This window comes from Coloeus monedula (assembly GCF_965178545.1).
Source record: "Coloeus monedula genome assembly, chromosome: 6".
Lineage (NCBI taxonomy): Eukaryota > Metazoa > Chordata > Aves > Passeriformes > Corvidae > Coloeus > Coloeus monedula.
In genome coordinates, this window is record NC_138786.1 from 42922097 (window position 1) to 42941552 (window position 19456).

At 43.7% G+C, this 19456-nt stretch overlaps 1 protein-coding gene across 1 annotated transcript; it reads right to left on the reverse strand.

Moving 5' to 3' along the window:
• Positions 1-233: 233 nt before the first annotated feature.
• Positions 234-16775, reverse strand: ALKBH1 (alkB homolog 1, histone H2A dioxygenase; the record flags this gene model as incomplete). Its single annotated transcript, XM_082283516.1, is given in 7 exon segments — positions 234-1747; positions 2249-2442; positions 3554-3644; positions 9369-9531; positions 13751-13859; positions 16466-16625; positions 16627-16775. Coding segments are annotated over 7 exon segments (1287 nt in total). The 3' UTR covers positions 234-1326.
• Between the last annotated feature and the right edge of the window lie 2681 nt (positions 16776-19456).

Sequence of the window (19456 nt, forward strand, 5' to 3'; positions counted from 1 at the left end):
CAACACTCCTCTGCAACTGCCCTCCGAACTGCCCATAAGCAAAGCAGCCCTGCAGACAAACGGAGGGCTCCTCCACCAGAGCTGGCAGATTGCAGAGGCTGTAGATCCAAAAGCCTGGAGGGAACTGCACAAGGAATACAGCAGCACTAACAACACACTGAAACAACTAACAGGGAGAAAAAGAAAAGAAGAAAATAGCCAGCCCAAAACTGATAGACATCTTTAATTTAAAAACTGTATAAGTTTATTCATTGGGAAAGTGCAAAAAAATACCCCAGGGACAGTGCATTCCACTTCAACAATTAAAACTGCATTAAAAAGTAGATAGGAAGGTCTGAATCTTAAAAAGAACTAGCACAAAAGCTACTGCTTTTCTTTGTTTCAATATATTTATCTTTGGGCAACAGAGATAGTCACTGATTAATTTTTTAGGTACTTAATTTACAACTTCATTGCTTCTATTTGCAAGTCATTCTGTTCCTTATAGATGCTAGCTTGGGACTGGAGAACCAAAACACACAGGCACTTAAGAGAGGGCAGTTTTGAAAGAATGGGGATGTTGGGCTCAGTCACATACTGCTGGGAGGAGACCCAGTTGGAGCTACTAAATATTCTAAGTAGATATCACCCCCAATTGTTTCTCTCTAAAATCTGAGATAAGATGTTCAGTACCACTCATAAAAGCAGATTTTGCTGCAGCTGAGGGGATGCAAGCTGGCCAAAGGAAAGCACAGGACTACACCAAGCTTACAGCAGGTGTTGCTTGAGGGAGCTGCCAGTTTCTGACCACTGGACCTATTTTTGCCGTAGAAGTAATTATCTTGAAAATGTTGCAGATAGGTCTTACACCCATAGCAGCCTATTCTCATCCATACTTGTTAATTCACTTCAGCTGGGCTTTACAAGCCCAACAGGATTCTCTATCACATAGCAATTGTGTATCTTTTGCTAACACTCTCTGCCCAATGATTTCAAAATACTTTATAAGCATCACTCCTAAAGCTTAAACCAAGCTTCACCAGAAGCTTAAACCATCTAAGCTTAACCAAGCTTAAAATTCTCTGACATACAGGTAATTTAAAATACCTGTAAACATCTGCCAACAAAATGCCAATAGAGTTCATCTCCTCTGAGTCCTGAACTCATCCTTCCTTTCCTTTTAAATTCTTTTTCTCCTCCTATCTATTTATTACAGCAAGAAGGACTACATTTATTCTGCACAAGTTTATTAACCGCAATACAGACAAGTGACTTCCAGTATTACACTAGTTCCTAATTCCATATGGAGATTGCCTGTCCAGCCCATGTCAGTATGATCTCCTGGTTTCAGCTGACTGTGTTTGGTTTATGTCTTTTGGCTTTGCTGTTCTCATGATGACTGTCTTCAGAGGGTGCTTGGCCCTTTCCGTTTGTCCCAGATTCCTCTGGAAATTTCTGACCCTCAGCCAACACCTGTCGAATAGTCATGTTGATGCGGGAGGACTGCAGGTACTTGGCACACACCTGCCAATCCTCATCAGAGCTGTGCTCAATGACTGAGCCAACAGGAAGGTCTGAAGAAAGAGCTTGGTCGAGGCATGAAGGCAGAGCTGTGCCCTCGGGGTTGGGGAGGACGCGGGGAACAGCATGGTACAGCAGGCGGCTGAAGCCAGACATCACCATGATATCTCCACTGTGCATGAACATTGCTGTTGGGGCCTCCTCCCGCTTCAGGCCCCCAAGCAAAAATATCGAGGATTGCCCAAAACTAGAGATGGTATAAGGATGGAGAGAGAAGAGAAAACAAATTCAGGCAGAGAACAATTTTCTGCACAGGAAGAAAATATCAGTAGTTAAATTCCTTTATGAGAAACACCCCAAGCAATCACAAAAAACAGATGGACTCCTAAGAACAACTTTTCAGTGGGAACATGGCAAACAGGCTAAGAGATCTGGTTCAAGACAGGCACAGTGTGAGCAATTGCCCTGCCGAGATACTTCTTTAGTACCTAACTGACACTGCTGCTTTAGAACAGAACTCTGCTCTGTGCAAAAGAACTCTTCACTCCAGGCACTACATCCATGCTATTCAAGCAGTCCTTAAAGAAAAGCCTATGTCCCTGACCTACAGCCTTCTGCTAATCAGATCTTCTGACAGTGAAGATTATATACCCAAACTACATCATACCGCCTTCCTATAACCATATGCAACCCTAGAAAAAAGCCACCAATCTTTCCATAACACTCAAGTGTGCTTTCCTTGACTCACCTGAATGATAGCAGGGGCCGAGAATGGTCTAGTTCAGACTCATCCACATGAATTCCCAGTGAAGAGTCAAAATGATAGTAGTTCAAGATCCCTGCTTGGGCTTGGAAACCCCGGAACCCACAGGCTGCAGCCACTTGTTCTGATAGGAATGCAAGGTCTGAGGGGAAAGGAGTGTGGTGATTTGCTGAGTACTTCTGGAAGGATGAGAGGGGGGAGAAAAAAAAAAAAGAAAGCCACACCCAACACATCAGAGCAGCAAATACAACTGGAAACAAACACTGAAAAAGAACTTGAAAGTCTGGCTGATAGCCATGGAGAAGGACATCACATTTGCCTAGAAAATGACTACAGCACAGGCAGAACCACAGCAAGTCTACCTCTTACCATTAAAATCATGGCCTAGGCTGAGAGTGCCAGAGATTCAATGAATCGTGAAGTTAATCATTATATCTAGATACTAAACTTGAAATCAGTAAGATTAGTACCAACATCCTGAGGATCTTCTCAGTCACAACCTGAAGCTGCCAATGGAAAGACAGTCCTGTAGCTCGTCAACAGAGCTCCAAAACAACCATCTTTATTCTCAAGCATCTTATTCTTTCATGAGTAAGAAACAGTGATCAGTTGCAAACCTACTTTTTCTCTGTCCCATGAGTGATTCTGAGAGGACTGGAAGATAATAACCAAACTTTTATTAAGGCCATCCAATAACAGGTTGATCTGGTAAATAAAAAGCTGCAAGCAGATTGGTTATCTGCCGTATACAGGTAAGATGCATATTCACTCTGCCCGCGTTTATCAGCCTCCATCTATCTCAGTCTTACGAAAATAGTTTATTTTGATCGGGATCCTCAAAACAGCTGTTGGTTGGTAAGAATGTGCTATACTGGTTCAGACTCCCTTAAGCTCAAAATCACAAGAGCAGCAGTCTCTTCTTGCTCCTGCTCAACCCTCCCAAGAAGAGGAGTTTCCCAGAAGTCACACTCAGCTTTATTTAGCAATGCTTTTGTAATCATCCCTTTTGGTAGGCAAAAATGCCACTTACTCTGAAATAGCTGCAGGTTTAGAGCTGAGTGCATGCTCTCATGTTAACTTTCAAAGGAAAGAATGCAGCAATGGACTTTTGCGGTTAAACCCTTCACAGTAAACTAATACAGATTAAAATGTTCTTGAAAACACAGTTTGTTAGTGCCTTTCCTCAATACTGTCTTGTAGGATCATAAACATTTTATTCCATGATGTTCTTTGTTTGCCATTCTGAGTGCTTATGGCTAAGAAAAATGGAGAAGAATTTAATCTCAATACCTTAGTATTCCAGTTATAATGGTAACCAAGGGTCACCCAGCGCAGCTTCTCCAATAGGCTCCTGGGCTCCCATTTACTGGAACCTTTCCTTCTACAGAGACAAAATATAAAGAAATAGGATATGTGTTAATTTCTGAGGGGTCTTCTGGTAGTGCAGCATACAGTAATGAGATTGACTCATCCATTTCACAGCCTATTAAAACCAATCGATGCTATTAAAAACAATCAATACTAAACTTTTATTTTCAGTGCCAATACTTTCTTCCTCCAAAGACCCTGAAAATGTAGTTCATGCAATGTGTGCAAGCTATGGGGCCTACTGCCAACTGTTGTCAGTTTGAAAGCTTGTATTTTCAACATGGTACCTAAGAGGTTGTCAGATGGAAACAACACAATGAGCTGCGCTGTTGGGGTCCCTCCCCTGCCATGTGGCCCTGGCAGAGGGGCCCTGAGGGCACAGGCACGGGGTTTCCCTGCCCCTGCTCAGCCTCGTTCCCATGGGTTGGTTTGTGTTCCCTGCGCGGGCAGAAGGACCCTTGGTCCGGTGACTGGAACAGTTCCTGGGCAGATCCCAGCCATGCGGCTGGAGAAATAAACATCTCTGAAACATCTACCAAGAATCTGTCTGTCCATATATATTTCCTTTCCACGGGACTCCTGGTTTGAGATATGCATGTTGCAGTATCCCCACTGCAACATAATGGTGGAGATTTGTGAGCAGAACGATCCCCGATCCCTAAGCGACTGATTTGTGTGAGTAAACCCTGGAAACTTTGGATTCCTCTTCTTGGTTTTGCTTTGCTATTCCATATCTAAACTATGGAGGAACCGTGGGAAGACTCTTGGCTCTCAGAGCCGCATATGGACATTTATCTTAAACTTAAAATGATTCTTGAACAACGATTTGTAAATTTTAGCTTAATTCAAGCTCAAAAAGAACTGAAACACTTCCTGGCATGGTTGTTTAAGAACTTTTTCTATGTTTCTTGGGATTTAATTCTTACGAAGGGCTTTTGGAACACCGTTTGGACACAGTTAATTTCTGAGTCAAAATATATGCCGATGGAAGAATATTTTCGTGAATATTATTTAATTACCGAGACTGTTGAGCAATGTCAGCTGTGTCCTGGCGAAGGGAAGCCTGGCGCAGGGACCGTGCGACCCAGGCCACGTGCACCAAGCCCTCTGCGAGCAGCAGCGAGGCAGTTCCCGCGTGCGGGCAGAGCCACGCGAGCCGCGGTGTCGGTGGCGGAGCGAGGCGCGGCGGGAGCGGCGGGACCCGGCGGTGCCCGCCCGGCCCCGTGCAGAGCGTGGTGGAGCGAGCCCCGGGAACGCCCGACCGAGAGGGGCGGCGTGCGGGCGGCGATGGCGGTGGAGCGGAGCCGCGCCCGGCCGAGACGCGCGCTGGAGCAGGGCACGGGGGTTCGTCGCTCGGGGGCCCGGCCGAGATGTGGGTGCAGCGCCTGGCAGCGGCAGCGAAGCTGCGACCAGAGGAGGCGACGCACGGAGAACTGAACGGCGCAGCCCAGCCCGGCCCACGCAGCCCCGAACGCGACCCCGGGAAGAGCGCGCAGGCACCAGCAGCTCCGACAATTCCAACACGGGAGCGACCGAAAGAGAGAGCAAAGACGCAGCGAGACAGAAAACAGCAGCCACTCGGAAAAAGGAAAAGATCATAGTACCTAAGATCTTAGGGATAGTAAAATGGTATAATGTTAAGCAAAATTATGGTTTTATAACAAGGTGTGACAACCAGCAAGACATATTCGTGCATAGAACTGCTATTAAAAAGAATAACCTTGAAAAATGCATCCCAAGCTTGGGAGATGGAGAGGTAGTGGAATTCAAAATTGTGCTAGGGAGAAAAGGGTTACAAGCATCGCAGGTCACAGGGCCTGATGGTGTTCCTGTAAAAGGCAGTATATATGCAAAAAATTGTAGTCATGTTAGACAATATCTCCATTGTAAGCCCCCCCTACAGTCTCCCTTTCCTAATCCCACCTTTCCCTTTTACCCTATGTCCTATTACCCCCAGTGTATTCCTAATCTGTTTTTTCATCCATGGTTTCCCTCACAAAACCATGCTTTTGCCAATTGTTTCCCCAAAAATCCCTTTCCAATGCCGAGTGGGGGATGAAAAGGGGGAGGGAAGAAGTTAAACCCTCTCCTGCCTCAGTTTCCCCACAAAGCATGCTCAGAGAGTTCTGTCTCCCTTCTGTCAGCCCTAAGATGTTCCACAGAATCTGATTGGACATTTAAAGACTCAGGAGGGTGGCTTGTTTTGTCTTGAAACTGTTCTTGTTATGTTTATCCAGTTGTTTTCATTCTCCTTTTATTAAAATAAAACGGGTGAGGTGTTGGGGTCCCTCCCCTGCCATGGAGCCCTGGCAGAGGGGCCCTGAGGGCACAGGCACGGGGTTTCCCTGTCCCTGCTCAGCCTCGTTCCCATGGGTTGGTTTGTGTTCCCTGCGCGGGCAGAAGGACCCTCGGTCCCGTGACTGGAACAGTTCCTGGGCAGAGCCCCGGCCATGCGGCTGGAGAAATAAACATCTCTGAAACAGCTATCAAGAATCTGTCTGTCCATATATATTTCCTTTCCACGGGACTCCTGGTTTGATATATGCATGTTGCAGTATCCCCACTGCAACACTGCGCAGATTTAGAAATCAGAATTAAACATGTCCTATTTGAGCACCTGAAAGACTGGAATCTGAAGATCTAAAGGTGCAAATGCAAGGAAAAAATATGCTAGGTACCTACTGGAAAATTACAAGAAAGAAAAATGAGTTGCCTGACAGTGAAACATAGCATGCTGCCTAATACTGCAAAGGATGGTGAGTTCTACTACTTGGTGCTTTGATAAAACATCCTTAGGACAGACTGAGTCACAGTAAAAAGCAAGACTTCTCTAGCTATGACCACAGCGTCAAGAAGTCTAGACTACAGGTGTCCCCTTATCCAGGCTGCTACACAGGACAAAGAACTGTTCTTATCACATGACAACCCTAAAGTAAAGGGACTGAGTGGTCTGAAGCCACACACCAATTTACCATTCTTACTTGAAGGTGATGAAAGCAAGAGGCTTCAAGGACAGGCTTTTAGTAGGACTATGGAAAAGCTCTTGAAAAGTTACAGAGTATAAGTAACTAAATAAGACAGAAGTATGTTAGTGACAAATACAAAAAGGAAGATACACATCTATCTTCTAGTCTACTCATTCCAGCAATTTCAGCTTATTTTTCTCAAGTCAAATCACGTGGTATGGTAAAAAAGGAAAAAGAGAGAAAAGGGAAATACACTGAGAAGATAAATAGTAGCACCAGACGGTCGGCTCCCATTTATAGCCTCATTAATTCAGCCAAACATGCTCTCTTTTACAAAAAAAAGATTTGTATTTGTGCTGCCATGGTCAAGTCTCAGTCAAACATCTGCATTTAGTGTGCATTTCTACCTGGATATGCAGCTTGTTCCTGCCCTTCAACTATGCCATGCTGATAGCTCCTAAGATAAAACAAGACCAGGAGTAAAAGGCCAGTTTCTCTACTTTTAGTAATTTTTCTTAGCTCACTGATTACTGAAAGTAGTCTTGCTAACTTCCACCTATCTATATGGTAACAGCAACTGCAATCACCATAAACACCAACACAGTAACTGTCAAATACATGCTGCTTGGAACAATTTGTGTAGCCTACAAGTAGGTAACACAGCATTTAGAAAACATGGAGCCCACAACTTGTTCCTGTACAACCTTCAATTAACAGTGTTCATAATGAAACATTTTTAGCATGTGCCTTTCAAAAGTGCCCTTCTTTGGCTACAGTGCTAGTGTTTGCACAACAGCAAGAGTCCAAATGCGTGTGGGAAGTCCTCATTCCCAGAACTTGGTATTCTGCATGTGATTTCATGTGTGATTGCTAAGAAGGGGAAAGTGTGAGTGTTGTGTATCTTGAAACAATGAGGTCCTGCAGGAAAACACAGAAAAGGTCTAGTATAACTATGTTAGAACAAACATGGGAGCTTTGGTCTGAAGATCCCTTGTGTCTTTATTTGCAGGTCATGATTGCATCTGTAAAACCCCTCCAGCCTTTTCCTTATATATAGATATGTCCATATTTGTGTATCTCCCTTGTGGGAATGCTCTATCCCCTTTTATGCTTTTAATTGTCCCCAGTACCAGAGACAATACTCAGGCTCCACTTTGTGAGGAAAGCACAGCATATATGTCTAGGAACTGTATAGATTCACCCTACCTTGTGACTCCTGCATCCTAAAAAGAGCAGGTTAGCCCCAAGGACATGCATGCATTATCCTGAGGCTTTAAAAATCATTAAAGTTGTGACCCATCTTGGAAGTAGACCTCTTTTTAGTTAAGCACTGTTTCTCGCCTCCTAGAAAGGCTTTCACTACAGATACTAGAGAGGCTGGCTAGGTTTGATCTGCTGCCGCTAGGTATAAGCACAATACAGCAGTTTGCTCACTTGAAGACTTAGGCAAGTACTTCATAAAACTGCCAGTGTTGCTGCTAGCCATCACTCTTCCAAACACTGTTTTCAACTGAACTGGATTCAGCTGCAAATGAACGTCTGTTCTGATCATTCTCTGCACCCAGGAGGTCCTGCTGGGAGAGGCCTGTCAAGCTGGAACAGTACCCCACTTTTTTCAGCCACTGGGCATAATGCACAATCCTTTCAAAGAACAATTTTTCATCCTTGATGGAACACAAAAATGGTGTCTACATTTCTGTAGCTAATTCTGATCGAGCCTAGAAAACACAAGTGAGGGCATAATTTCTCTCCTAGGTGCAAACGGCTAGAAGTCCAAATCTTGCTTTTGCCATTCTGTATCTTGTAGATGTCAAGAGTTTTTTTGAAGAAAAATCTCAGCATGTCAATCTCACTAAGAGACTGAGGTGGAAGATGAGCATTGTAGGGAACTCTGCACCATCACATGAAACAATCATTATGAAAAATGAGCGGTGAAATCAATAAGGTAATGATAAATATCCAAGTGGCTAAAAGGTTGTGTAAACAGTCTGTCTTATATGTCTTTTTACAGGTGACGTTAATAAAGTTCAAGCTTTAAAAGACTTTCTCTTTTTTTAAACTTTCTACCTGACTTCAAAACTGGGACAAATTCTCCATTAAATTCCAAATCAGGTAGAGGAAAGGCAACTGCATCAGCCGCAGAATTCTGAACCTGAAGGAAACTTTCAGATTAAACAGGATTGCCATTAAAATGGTACATTTAATACATTTAATTCGATGTCATGCTGAATTAAGAAGAACCACAAACAAAACCAAACTAAAAGAGATACTTTAGAAAATAAGAACACAGAAACTGGTAGATTTAAGAAGTTCAAGAGAGTACCGCTAACAGCACAATTACAGTATACCGGGTCTAAGAGCTGACTGGGAAGAAGTGCTACCATTAGTGGGGAGTTTTGGAAAGGATCCCTTTTGCCTCAGGATAACTGAGGCCTAGGAGGACTTCATGGTTCTACCTGTAGCTGAGTTTAGCAAGCTTCCAAGTACCACATCAGCCAGGGTCACTATTTAACATTTCACTGATGGCTTTAGAACAATATGCTACTAGAAAATCCCACTGAGCATGAAAGCAGAGAATTAACAAGGAATTAACAAGGATGCATGTGAAGTCATGAAATAGCCATCTTTAACTTGGTGTGACACCATCTGTATGCTGCCAGCATGTACACAATCTTCTTCAGCTTTCCTTTCCTGCTCCATTTTCTTAGACCTTCTCAGAGGTGAGATCTGGCTCCATTAGTTTTGACCACCAAAGGTTATAGTGGAGTTACCTCAGCTGTTCCTTGCTCTGTCCCCACAGGTCCATGGTCTTCTCAGGAGCCATGTGCAGGTCCAGGTTGCAGACATTGGGTTTCCCAGGGTATAGCTTGAGACACTGCTTCACCCAGTGACGCTGGCAGCCCGGAAGGAATGGGTTTGGTATGAAAATAAACCCTGACCACAAATAAAAAAGGAGAGGATGGAGAGAAAGTATGATTAGGAGTTTCCCTGTTTTTTTTCTGAATCTAGAGCAAAGGACAGGAGTCAGAAGTAGTGAAAAAAACTGACTGTGCATATAAACTGATTAAATCTATTATAGATAAGTTAAAACTTACTGGTTTTTTTTTTTTCAGAAAAAACCAAATGATGGCACAAGGGAAAAGGCAGAGAGGGCAGCCTGTGGTCCAAACAAAAAATGACAATAAAGGACTTATCTGTGTAAGGCATATTGATTACAGGAGACAAAGGAGTAAGAATATGAAAATCCAATTGCTTTGGAGCAAATTTTATTTTTTTCAATTATTCAGCATGACTTTTGTCTTAAGCCCTGCAAAGTTAAAGTAATTCTGGCCTAGTTTTTCTACACTTCAAACTAACTTCATCCTGTCTCTGAACTCATACTTTCTTCCTATTGCTACTTCAGAAAGAAGTTCCTGGGCTGAGCCAGTGTCTAGTAATGTAGTGTCCTCCCCTTTGCTTCATGCTTATTTCCAGGTAAGTCTGGTTGTATCCACATTTGCATTTTGATACAGTAACACTCAGAAAGGGGCATGAAAGTCAAATGATATCCCAAACCACTTGCTGTTGACTGCAAATACTTTGCAGGCATTGTTAATTAACAAAACAAAATAAACATGCAGCTATTCTGCACATTCATTTCGCCAGGCACCTCAGGCAGGGTTCAAGCAGTAGCCCATATGAGAAAAGCTATTAATCTGTACTGTACCTACTCTGAGAATCAAGGCACTCTCTCAGAGACTGTCAATTCAGTAAGGCTCACCAACACAAAATCCAGATGCAAAGAAAGGTAAGGATGTAAGAGGAACAAAGGAAAAGGAGGTTTTAAGGTTTTGGCCTACTGTATCTTTTTGAACTTCTCAGTCATATCAAGTTAACAGAGACAAAAACAGATGAAAAAAGAAGCAGCAAAGCTAGGAGTCTTAGCAGGATACAAACTTGCCTTGTGAAAGTGGTAATAAAAATACAAAAAGAGCAACCTGCCAGCATACCTCACAGACTCAAGATTAAAGTAACTGGTTAGAAAAAAAGCCTTTAGTGTATTAATAACACATGGTCACTCACTTCACTCTGTTTCCTGCACTTTCAGACTATGGTGGCCTTCTGATAGGTTTGGCTACATGAAGTTTCTTTGCCAGAAGCATTACATTTACTTTCTGTTGGCGTTTGCATAGAACAGAATAATAATATTGCCCATCCTGTCAACAGTTTTTGATGTGGGGTCCTTGAAGCACTTTACTACATTCATGAAATTACACTCTACTATGTATGTATTATCCCCAGGTATTAATAAAGGCATTGAAGCCTGGAGGGCTAGTTATAAGCAGAGATGAGAACAGGAATCCAGATTTTACGGCTTTTATATCACAAGCTTGGAACATGCTCATGTCACTCCAAACCTTTCCTTGACCTAAGTTTCTCCTAAGAAACTAGACTGGTCTAGAGTTACAAAAGCAGTAACAACTAAAAAATGGGTTACTATTATGCTTACTGTGTCAAGAAAGACAGGAACTGAATTTCTAACAGTTGCAGAGTTTTACTACAAAATTCTATGCAAACATAGAGCAAAGATTAATAGTACTAGAATCAGTAACTTGCACACATAGGAGGGAGAAGAGTAAGAAATAAGAAATGTATTTCTGTAGCAATCTTTCTGAACTGACTAAAGTTCAAAAACACCACAGACAAACTTTAAAGACAACATAACTAAACCTCTTCGCCTTGAAAGATGTGGGGGGAAGGGCAAAAGAATTACTCTTTGTTAATCTGTATACTAAAGAAAGCTGCCCTGAGGAAGCAGATGCAATTCTCTTACTGCAGCACTATCTTGCTACAAACTAGGAATTAATTCGTACCTACTGAAAGTGGTCTCCAACCTCAGTCAAAGGAAGGATAAGACATGCAGATGTCTAACAGCAAGAAAAACCTCTCATAAAAAAAAAAGTGTGTCGATTACAAAGACCCAAAGACAGCATCACATGCTTCTCACAGAACTCAGGACACCACAACAGAAATTCGCCCAGATCCCTTAGTCTTCTATTTCATTGCTTACTGTGTGGACAAAACCAAATTACTTCCTTTCCATTCGCTCATAGACAAACTAAAGAAATTCTTACTTCACTTAGAAGGCTATTGGGACAGTTGGTTACACATCTACTGTTTCAGGATGTCCAGATAAAGGTAGCTGAAAAATGATAAAATATTATTCTTTTCAAGTCCACATGACTTGATTCTAAACAGGACAGATAATTTGTCAATGTATTTGCATTTCATTTTAGTAAAAGGTTTCCTTTGCCAAAGCAGAAGAAAAATGCAGTTAAGTGGAAAACGTGTGATTCCCCACAGCCCCTATGTAATTACTAGGGAAGACATTTAGACAGACAGTAAATGGCAGGCAGACCAAGCGAGGGCAGCTATAATATGACAGGTAAGTGGAACAAAACATTTATAGAGGCAAGAAGAGGCAGAAGCCTTTCTCCTGAAGTTATTCAATTCCCTGTGTATTAAACATGCCAGATGGGTAGCATGGCTGCTTCAGTTTCAGGAATGGTAGGCTGGCTTCATAGCAACCACCCACAGAAACTGAGGTCCCAATGAACCAAAAGAAACATGAGAAAAAACAAAATTAATCAAACAAAAATCCCTGAAATAAGGAGGATCTGGGGAGCTACAAAGTCACCAGCCTTACCAAAACCCCTGATAAAATTATGAAGCAAACTTTCATGGCAGCTGCTTCCAGACACACAGTGGTTGAGAACAGACAGCATGAAAGGCAAATTTTGTGTAACCAAATTATTGCCTGCTACAGTGAGATGTCCAGACAAGGGGAAAACAGGGGATGTTGTTTACCTTGGCTTAAGGAAAGTTTTCCACTTGGTCTCCTGCAGCATCATTGGAGCCAAACTGGGGGCCCATAAATTTTTTGGGGAAACTGAAAGGGTAAGCAAAAGGTGGCTGGATCACCAGGCTTAAAGAATAGTGATCTGATGATTCAAAGTCTCACCAGCAGCTGTTATGAGCTCTGTTCTTTGATCCTGGGGCAAAGACTGATAACTACATCTACATCAACAACATGGATGGATGGGATGCTCACCCCATTTCACTTACAGATTGCACTAAATTGGGGCAGCAGTGGATATGCTGGAGGCTACTACTGCACCTGAAAGGGGCTTTGACAAATGAAGGAACGGGCTAAAGAGAACCTCAGGAAGTTCAACAGTGGTAATTTTGCATCAGGGGCAGAAAAACCCCATGCAACAATACGGGCCCAAGGGCTAAGAGCAGCTCCAAACCAAGGCCAGGCTGCCTTGAGGACTGTGTGAGCAGCGGTGAGGGCTGGTGACACATCCTGGTATTGAGCACTACCTACAGAGAGAGGAGGGGAGCCAGATTCTTCTCAGACATGCACAGCAAGATTAGGAGAGACACCAGTCACAAATAACAGCAAGACAAATTTTTATTAGATATAAGGTTTAGGAAAAAAACATGGCCAAACATTGGTACAGGTGCCCAGAGAGGGTGTGCAATCTCTATCCTTAGAGATTTCCAGAATTTACCTGTACAAAGCTGTCAGCATCCTGATCTAACCTGCAACTTCATCCTGCTTTAAGCAGGGTGTTGGCCTAGACCTCTGGAGGTGCTTTCCAACCTAATGCCCCTCTGTGACTCTACCAGGTAAACTGCAAACTAAAACACATTTCAATTTCTGAAATAATTTGCCTAATGAAATTACTCTGTATATTGAATAGGCCTATTCACTTACTGTACTCAGTGTCCTACACTGACAAGTAGATGCCACACTTCAACTGTGAAACTACTGTATTTCAGCCATGTACCCAATGTGCATGATATATATTGAGAAAAAACAGATTCTACAGAAATAAAGTCTCTGTCAAAGGCAACAGGAACCCATTCTCATGAGCTATGGTCTGGTTGATCTCACTGTGAAACAACTGGCTCTTCTCACCTTCATAAATATTGCTGCGTCCCACCCTTTAGCTGATTTGTTCATCCTCCTCACTTATGACAACATTAAATTACACTTAGGCAAACCAAAATAGCTTTTTCAGTCAGGACAAGAAAGCTAAGATTGAAGTTGCATGAATCCAAAGCAACAAGGTTGTGTTTAATTCTTCTTGAAATCAGAGGCACCTACCTGGATACCCAGTGAGGCCATAGGCTTTCCACTGGCTAACTGGCTGTAATCCTGCTCTGTAGGCATCTTGATCACTGACTGAAGAAATACTGAGCTGTGATCTGAACACCTAGCAAAAGAAAACAGTTCTGGTTTAAAAAAAAGTGAGAAACACAAAACTCCTCCAAAAATAGCATCTAAAAGGAAGAGTGCTACCACACTTGAAGGTATTACTACAGGTTTTACTTAGGGATGAGGAGAGGTGTCCCCCACTCATAAGAAAACCCAAACAATATATACCAATGAGAAAAAATTCATCATGATTTTTCCACAGTACAGCCTCATCATTGTAAAACATTCTGGTAATTATCAACCTCCATTAGAGAGCAATATACTCATAACACTTTATACTTCGAAGAACATTCCAAATACAAGTTGCTCATGATCCTATAGGGTAGATGACTATTCTCATCTCCAATTTACAGAAGGATAAGCAGTGCAGTGATGAACTAGCCAAAGCTGTCTGATGTGAAGGACTACAGAAACCCTGTCAATTCTGAATGCCACCCTGCCACTTCTGTTCCCAACAGCAGGATCACCAGCTCAAGGCTCAGCAAGATGTACTTACTGGACATATTCTCTTGGGTTGCAATAACACATGTATTTAAGCTAACATTTGCTGAAAAAACCCCACCAAACTCATTCTCCTGTGTTCTCACTCCCTTCTTTCCTTAGGACAGGGAACTGTCTTGAGGAGGGCAGGGTAGAGGCACGTTGGTTTTGTTCTGGCTTAGTTCCCCAGTCCAGCTCTCCATGCAGCAGTGGAAAAGTACAGACTCATATAAGGAAAGAGATGGCCAGGCACAGTAGGAATAAACAGGCAGAGACTGCAAGACTTTGTAACAAAGTGTATATCAAATTAAGGCCTTTGCACACAGCCTCTGTAGTGGTGCATGTGTAAATCAGTCTCTCTGCAGCTGACAGCTCTGGTTAACATTTTATGAGCAACAGAACTAAATTACATACACTGAATTTCTAAGAAATTCTGAATTACTGCTGGACAGCACCTTCTGGCAATGTAGTTAAGTTTCACCCATTTTTCAGCTCTCTGTCAAAAGCAGCTCTGTGAGTGCCAGCCTTGAGGAGCTTACTTCACAGTCCTATCCACAGAATGTCCCCAGGAAGGCTCATCCTCTGACCAAAACTCTGCCACATCACTGCCTGCTCAAAGTGCGTCCACACCAGCTGTTGCTTGGGCTTCTGAGGAACAGGAGATGATTCTACGCTGAAGAATTACATGTGCTGAATCAGTTAAATAAGTCCAATAACAGGGCAGATGGGGTATGTCACACTTCACTGAAGAGCTCAATTGCTTGAAGCAGTTTTCTGAGAAAAAAGAAGCAATATTATCTGGGCCAGTCTGCCAGCCTGTAGCTCTTAAAGAGAAAAGCCAGATGTTTTTAACCTGGGGGAAAGAGGAATAAAAGATGTTTTCACTAGTAAACTGTCACCTGATCTTAGAAGGTAACAGGCACAAAAAGAATCATATTGAGAGAAGACAGATCCTTGTGTTGTTTTCAAATACTCTGAATTTCCCAGAAGAGCCATAATGCTGTAATCCTTTACCAAATATAGGACTGCTGCAAGCTCAAGAAAGGCTGAAATGGTAAAACCTTCATTAGTTAATTCTAATGCCTCTAACAATTTCATATGGGTCAGGTTTTGTGTTCCATTAGCAACAATAAAATTATAGTCCAAAAAGACAGAAAAATAAATACCTGAATAGAACACTAAAAAGAAAAGACTAAGCATTGAAACTATGAAAAATTAGGCAAAGTTTCATTTTAACTATATTCCCCACTCCTTTTTTTGACATAGGCTCCTAAGTAGAAAATCCCTGGTTAACAACACTTCAGCAGCTATGTGTCATCCTTTTGTGAGGTGACAAAACAGAAGACAAGTTTTAAGGATCATTTCTTCATCACTAAAGGCATGGTGAATTACTATGATGGCTACTGCTTTCAGCTGTGCTCCCCAACCCACTGCAACAGCTGAACTCACCCTGATGACTGAGCCAAGCATTTATTATACAGGAGCGAGAAGGGAGAAGAAACTTGACTAGGGGGAAAACAGCACAGCAAGGGGCAGCTGATCCCAGCTCACCCAAGTACTTCAGGGCTAAGACAAGGGCCAGGAGGCCCGGGAAACAGTGTCAGCTCCGAGAGCGAAACTTGGGGGTTTTTATGTCAATAAGTTCCGCTGCTTCTATTAGAAGCTTTGAAGATCCCCTAGTGCAGAGTAGGGAGCTAATGAAACATTATGAAATACCAGCCAAAGTAGTAAACCCGTGACTAGGCACCGCGCTGGCCAGGGGCGGCCGCACGGCACCCTGCTCCCTCGGGCAGCGCCCCATGGCCCAGGGGGACCCTGGGCGCGCCCGGCTTAGGGACCCCCGCGCAGAGGGGCCACGGGCCCTTCCCAGCTGCCCCTCCCAGGTCACGCCATCATTTGTAAAACATCACAGGGATCCCTAAGAGGGTCAGCGCTCGAGTGCAGCGTCCTCTAGCCAGAAACGGGGCGGCACCAGGGATTCGGCGTCGGGCACGAAGGGGAACAGCAGGTGGAGAGAACGGGCTGCAGCGACACCGCCACAGCCCCGCAGAGACACCGCGCAGAAAGCGGGACGCCCTCCGAGCCGCTCGCCACGGGGCACGGGCAGAAGCAACCTGGTATTACCTGGCCCCCCGGCGAGGAGAAGTCCACCACGCCCCGCAGATCAGACGCGTCGCGCTGCCGATAGAATCGAAAGAGCCGGCGAAACGCATCCTCCCCACCCTCACGGGTCAGGGCCGCCGCCGCCATTTCGGGCCGGCCGGGGCGGAGCCGCCCCTCCCTCTCTCCGTCCTCCCCTCCCGCCGCAGTCCCGACATGGCGGCGGCCAGTGCAGTGCGGGCGGTGGGGCGCCGCTCCCGGCGGCTCTTCGACATCTTCGTGGCTGAGGTTCCCTGGACGGTGTCGAGCAGTGAGTCTGCGCCCCCGCTCCCATTCCTCACCGCTGCTGGGCCTGGCGGGGTTGGGCGGCCGCGTGTGCTGGCACAGGCCGGGGGTCGGGCCAGGGCGGCGCGGCTGCGCGGAGGCGCCGGGCCCGGATAACCAGGTGCGTTTCCCCACAGAGGAGCTGAAGGAGTACTTCTCCCAGTTCGGGTCGGTGCAGAGGTGCCAGCTGCCTTTCGTGAGTACCCGCGCGTCCTCCGGGCCGCAGTTCGTGTCTTCTCGGCGAAGCAGGGAAGAGCCCCCGGCTGGTCCTGCGGCTGAGGCCTTGCTCCGAAGCAGCTTCCCCGCTTCCTAGGAGCTGGTCTGGACGCCTCATCTTGTACTCTAGTGAGGTTTTCAGTGCTCTCTACCCTTAGCTCCTTCTCACAGGAGCATCACCACTTGACTGCGAGCGCTAGGCCTTATTGAAGCTTAGTGTTTTCCATTGGCTTTCAAAGAGCTTTACAAAGCACATCCTTCACATCTTGTTGATGCTGGCATTTCTCAATAATTAATGTAAAGATGCTTTGAGCTTTTCTATCATCGAGTTACTATTTTTCTGACAGAGAATAACGTTTTTATATGCCTGGTCTAGCTGGCCAAAAACGAAAGGTGTGGGTATGAACCTAGCATCTTTTTCTGCTGTGGATTCAGACCCCATCCAGAGTGCGAGGCTAACACAAAACCCATAACCTCTGCAGGATGCTGCCAAGCTACCAATGCCTCAGTCGTTTAGGCTGTTTATCTCCTGAGGATGTAGGTCAGGGATCATAGATATCTAATGCAGTTTCTTAGAGATGAGCAGTCAAAAAGTATTCCTTTGTGGGTAAGTTGCAGGCCATTGCTGAATGTATCAAGGTTCTGTCCGCTTGTGTTTCTCCATGTGAAGTAATGGTCTGTTAGATTAAGCTCAGTGTGTAGTGAACTTCAGTTAGTGAGCTGATGGGTTCACCTCAGTTGAGGATTAGTGTGGAAATGGAGAAAGATAGTTTGAAACAGCCTGGTTGTTTTGAACAGTTGAAGCTTAGGCACCTGCCTGTCACATCATTTTTCCTCAGGCCCAGGACAGACTGCATCATTCTGTTGTAAAGTCTGGTGGCTTACCACAAACTCATGCATGTGTACCTTTAGATTCAGTGATTACTTAAGAAGTTTCATTAATGCTTAAAACTGCCAGGGGTACAAAAATCCCAGTGTAGGACAGCCTAATTTAGACATCACTGTGATACTGAAACCAGGCAGTGCCTTGTAGGTGAAAACTTCCCTGGTGGTTTGGAAGTGTTGCCTGATGATCAGAGTGGCTGAGCTGTTGTGAGCTCTGAGGGGGATATGAGTAGACATAGAAGGCACTTGGATACACCTGGCTTTTCCTCATTATCACCTCTTTATTGACAATTGTCTTTTCTGACTGGTAAATTATTTCTAAAAATAACTTTTTTCTTTCCGGTGCAGTTAGTGTTTGTCATTCTGAATTGCAGAATGCTTTCTTAGTCTCTTAAGTAGCTGCTTTATATCTTGCTGAATGCATTTCATGTACTGTGGCCATTTAAATGTCAGTTCTGTTGTGACTGGCTATTATTAGTAGATGAATACTGCAGTTTGAAACTACTGCCTATGCATTATTCCAGGCTTCAACCATATCTTAAGATTGTGATTTTTTAAAAATTATTGCTAGATTTAAATTGAAAGGTATGTAGAACAGCCTTTGCTAGACCCCACATGCTGTCACTGACAGCAAATGTCTTAGTGTGAAGAAACAGCAAGTGTGCCAATTCCTCTGATCATTTCTGAATAATCCTTAAATTCAATATCTGTAGAAAGTTTTTAACAGCCTCTGTGAGTATTTCCTATAGTAATTGCATTTTGTTTTTTTTTTTAACGGGTAATTAGGACAGAGATACAGGCTTTCACAGACGTTATTGCTGGATTAAATTCTCAACTCCAGAAGAAGTTCAGAATGTGTTACAGAAGGACTCCCACATTCTTGAAGGTTCCAAGGTAATGTGCTAATTCCTTTCATGAAGTAAGGCGATGAGTTGACTCTAATTCTGCTTTCAGTTGGATACAGTAACATGAAAATATTACCATAGTCTTTCAAAGTGTGGTTAAGGATTTTGTCACTCAGTGTGCTTTCAATGTTTTTTAAATCATTACCACTTCTGTTTATTCCCTCCTCTCAGCTTGAGTTGTTAAGGGTCAAGATCATAGAGCTACCAGAGAGATCACACACACAAGAGACTAAAAACTCCTGCTATGCTAAAGTAACATGAATTAAGTAAAACTGTTTGGGATTTACTATGCAACTAGTTTGCACTTTGAAACACAGGTTTCTGCAGGTGGATTCCAACATCTGATCTGGATGTTGAGTGGCTGGGGAAACGTGATAAAGAAAGTGACGCTAAGTTTTGAACTTTAGTGAAATTTATTTTTCTTCAGCTGTCATTTCATACAGGAGAAATCAGCTGCTTGCTTTCATGTGTTCAAGGCAACTTTAAAGTTGCTTTAGTGTAGGGTTTTATTCTCTCCATCTTTAACATTTTAAATGTTAGTGCATTAGTGTATGGGATCAAGACAGTGTAGTAGTCTGGCACACAGACACTTTTGTATGTCATTGACTGGTCAGCTAGAGCCAGACAACTATATCCTCCAGCGTCACTCCAACACAGAAACTGAGCAAAGCCATCTCACCGTTTT